Here is a 4,211-nt window from a genome sequence, read left to right as displayed (position 1 = left end):
CCAACAAAAAAAGACCAAAATAAGTATGCACAATTCCTGCATTCATATTCACAGGATTTCCAACAAAAAAAGACCAAACACCCTACAGAATTCCTTCATTCATATTCACAGTATTTTCCAACAAAAAAAGACCAAAAAGCCTACAGAATTCCTTCATTCACATTCACAGTATTTTCCAACAAAAAAAGACCAAACAGCCTACAGAATTCCTTCATTCACATTCACAGTATTTTCCAACAAAAAAAGACCAAAAAGCCTACAGAATTCCTTCAAGCTCTGACATTTTGTCTCTGTCGTCGTTCATTTCTTTTAATTGTCTCCGGGGCTGGGTTATCCTTCTTAGGTCTCCCTCTCTTATTTGGTTTGGGCTGTAGAGTTTCACATACAATAAGTCACTTGTGAGAGCATGTCACATAAACAAAGAAATGGGACTTGAATTTGAATAAATCACACAGGATTAGAATTTGAGCCTTGAATTTGGATAAAACAAACCTTAATCGCAGCGGTTTTAGTACATGTGAGCCTTGAATGTCCTGCTTCTCCACAATTCCCGCAGTGATTCACTTGTCCCCTCCTCGACTGTTTCTTACCATGCATTGGGTGAGGGCCAAATCCAGGCGCTGGTTCGTCATTGGACCTGTTCCTCTTCTTCTTTGGTCTTCCTGGCAAAGCTATATCTGGAGGTGGATGTATTGGATTAAGCCCTGGTTGTGGCCATTTGTCTGGACTTATCATTGGCTCGATTATCCCCTGGTATGCTGCAACGTAGGCCTCTTTCTTGTACCATTCGTCGACGTAGTCAAACACATCGAGTCCCGATGACCAAATGCATGACAAGGCATGAGGGCAAGGAATGCCAGTTAATTGAAAGCCACGGCAAGTGCATTCCTTGGCTCTTAAGTCAACTACAAATGACTCGGCGCCATAAAATGTAACTTGGAACTTGGCATTACCTAGCATAACAATAATTAGCATAGCATAATAGAAATTAGAGATTAAAGGCATATCATTTTTTATTATCTTATTTTACCTGCTAGTGTGGATTGACAGTGCTTTGCCACATGCTTGTGTTTCTCAATGAGCGCCAATACTCGCTTACCCACTGGCTGCACCCACTTCTCAACTTCACGCCGTTTTGTTGCAAAACGACACATCAACCAGAACCGTATCTTCTCAAGGAGTGTCACTATTGGCCTGTCTCTTGCAGGCATTATGGCCGAGTTGAAACTTTCACATAAATTATTCAAGAGCATATCACATTTCACTGTGGTTCGGAAATGTGATTTGCTCCACTCCCTAGGATTTTTCTTTTCAAGCCATAGGTGTGCCTTCTCATCCTCTTCTTTTAGTTTACTCATATTGTGACTAAACTCAGCCCTAGTTGTTGCTCGTGCACAATCCCATAACATTTGTTTCAGCAACAATCCGCTATGCTCCTTTTTGAAATTTGCGTGCAAATGCCGGACACAAAACCTTACTTCAGCTCCCGGGAATATCTCAGCTACGGCCTTCTCCAAACCTTTCTGCCTATCACTCATGACAGTGAACCTACTTGGATTTTGAATTTCCAAGTCCTCGTGTAGAAGCCTCATAAACCATGTCCATGTCTCGGTGTTTTCTTTCTCTACCACTGCAAACGCTACAGGATATTGAGAATTATTGGGATCTATTCCAATAGCAGCCAAAAGCATACCTTTACAATATCCTTTTAGAAAGCATCCATCAAAACCGAGCAGTGGTCTACAGCCTTTGTTGAACCCTTCCTTGCAGGCTTTGAAGCAAACATATATCCTTTCAAATACTCTCTTCCCGTGCTCAAGAGTCGTCTTCAACATTGCAGTGGTTCCTGTGCATATAAGAGTCTCATCAAAATCTGTTTATATACAAAGTAATCAAAAGCTTGTACAATTTAAGCATATAGATCATACCTGGGTTAGTTGATGTGAGCTGGTTGCAGTAGTCCTCTAAAATGGAATATTGATCCTTCACCGAACCCTCAAGCGCCTCTCTTGCCTTTTTCTTGGCCCTGTAAAACATGGTCTTCGACACATTGCTGAATTTTTGTGCACAAGCCATTTCTTTGAAGCTTTGGTAGTCCATGTTTGGATTCAGACGAAACTGCTCCATAAAATGCCTTGCTAACCAAGGGCTTGTGACACGCTTATTATCAAACACAATGCCACAATCATGATTATCTACGAGAGTGTTAATCCTCACTGTCTTCTTATCAGCATTGTTAACCCTAGCATAAACAACCCATTTGCACCCTTTGCCTCTACATCGAGCTCTTATTCTTGTACTATCATTAAATACGTACTTGAAATCTCTATCTTCCTTGATGAAAATCTCTGTCAGAATATGCCTAAAATGACCCATAGTTGGAAATGACATACCCAGACTGAATTTGAAATCCTCTACATTTGAGCGTGGATTGTATTCTGATCTACGCACCTTCTCAACTCGCTCGTCTTCGTCGCTGCAGAGACTATCCAACTCGCTCTCATTCCCTAACCCATCAGAGTCTTCATCGCCACCATCGACGTCATTACAAACCTCGTTCACTGACGACCACCATTGTTGTGGGTGAATCGTGTTTTGGAAGTCAGCCTCATGCTCTCCTTGGTCGTCGTACTCTTCCTCCGCGAGCTCAAAATCTTCGTTCCCCCCACTTTCGTCCATCACTGCTGAGAGTAAAAGGTTTCGTGAAAATTTGATTTAGGGATTTCCCACTTATTTGTATTTTATTCGTGAAAACATATTTCTTTATTTCGGGAAAATATATTTATTTTGTTCAAAAAAAAAAGAAAACATATTTTGTTCAGCCGTTAAATCTAGGCCCTTCTTTTTAATTGGGTAGTAACGGCGATACCAAACTTTGACATTGGGTATTTTACCCATCGAAAAAAAAGATTGAGTATTTAAGTGTATCCAGAGAAAAACTTTAGGTAGTTTTGCCGCCATTTTCTCTACAAATAAATTTAATATAATTTGATATTCACGTTCAGACTTTTAGTTGATGAGTATTTTTTTACAAGGAACTATATCTGCGTTTCAAATTATTGTTAGTATAAGATTACAAAATGTTTAAATTAAAAAAATGAAAGATAATATTAGTGTATAATATCAACGATTAAAATACCGCTTATTGCTGACCCTCTGAGTTTTCTGGTAAGCCGCTTACGAACCGTGGTGTACTTTACATTTAACCGGCATTGCGTGATAAACAGTAGCAAAAAAAAACAGGGTTTTTCATAAATAAAAAAAAAATAAAAAAAACAATTATGTGAATAATATCTAAATTGTTATATATATATATATATATATATATATATATATATTTATAAATTTAAAATGTTTTGGTTACATTAACGTGCTAAATCAGCCTCTAGACTGGAGTACAACCAAGGAGAAAAATTGAAACACATCATCTTTCCATGATTCTTAATTTATTCTTATTAAAGCTATGATAAATAAAAAGAATTCGTGAGTAAAATATAAATAATAACAATGGTAGTATATATTCATGTATATATAGTCTTTGATGATATGTTACTTTGTTCTTTTTTTTTTTTTTTTTGTCAAATACAATATATAATTTGCATCAGCGTATATGAAATGGTCTGATGGTACTTTTATATAATTATTTATTTATTTTGACGAATGGTACTTCTCTGTTGAATCTCGCAATAATATCCATGTTTCTTCATGAAATGTTCTTGGCCATGTTGCAAAACAGTGCATGCATCGCTCAGTTATTGGAAATTTCAACAAACATGGAAAAGATGTAGATTAATTAAGCAGAACTTTAATGACGGTTGTATCCCTTTTTACACAAAATATTAAGCACAGTCGCTCGTGTATGAAAATTATGCTGATTGGGAATTTTTTTGTATACATATATTTATAGTGCAAATGCTTAAAACTTAAATAAGGGTATCCTATTAAATTGTACTTCGTTAAAAATTATACAAATACTCTCGCCACTAGGGCTAGATAGAGAAAAAACGAAAAAAAAAAAAAACCATGCGTATACATAGATTTTGTTTTTTTTTAGTATTTTTTTGTTGTTGCTATGTACTTATTTTTTATTGGATTATTGAAGATAGATTAGCCGCCTTCCACTATTCTGGTTTTAATTTTTTATTAGATTTTTGTCTATACATATTAAAAAATTGATTTCTATGTGGTCATCGGATCGTAGTTTATTATGA

General features: G+C 36.5%; 1 protein-coding gene across 1 annotated transcript; it reads right to left on the bottom strand.

The window, feature by feature from the left end:
- Positions 1–269: 269 nt before the first annotated feature.
- Positions 270–2,679, bottom strand: LOC149380178 (uncharacterized). Its single transcript, XM_089604111.1, has 4 exons — positions 1,929–2,679; positions 1,031–1,846; positions 493–953; positions 270–368 (listed from the first exon to the last, which is right to left on the bottom strand). Exons 1-4 carry the CDS (start codon positions 2,677–2,679, stop codon positions 270–272), a joined length of 2,127 nt encoding a protein of 708 aa, XP_089460237.1.
- Between the last annotated feature and the right edge of the window lie 1,532 nt (positions 2,680–4,211).

The sequence above is a fragment of the Urtica dioica genome, chromosome 12 (genome assembly GCF_054948205.1).
Source record: "Urtica dioica subsp. dioica isolate 48M chromosome 12, U.dioica_male_clone48M_v1_H2, whole genome shotgun sequence".
Taxonomy (NCBI): Eukaryota; Viridiplantae; Streptophyta; class Magnoliopsida; order Rosales; family Urticaceae; genus Urtica; species Urtica dioica.
The sequence above is the reverse complement of the archived record's forward strand: the minus strand, read 5'-3'. Positions and strand labels throughout refer to the sequence as shown.

What these genes read in the sequence shown, in the direction of transcription:
- LOC149380178 (XM_089604111.1), bottom strand. Translation starts at nt 2,679, where the DNA reads ATGGACGAAAGTGGGGGGAACGAAGATTTTGAGCTCGCGGAGGAAGAG. An exon ending in CTGTCAATCCACACTAGCAG is followed by an intron (nt 954 to 1,030) that starts GTAAAATAAGAT and finishes TTGTTATGCTAG; the next exon opens with GTAATGCCAAGTTCCAAGTT. An exon ending in CTAAAACCGCTGCGATTAAG is followed by an intron (nt 369 to 492) that starts GTTTGTTTTATC and finishes GAAACTCTACAG; the next exon opens with CCCAAACCAAATAAGAGAGG.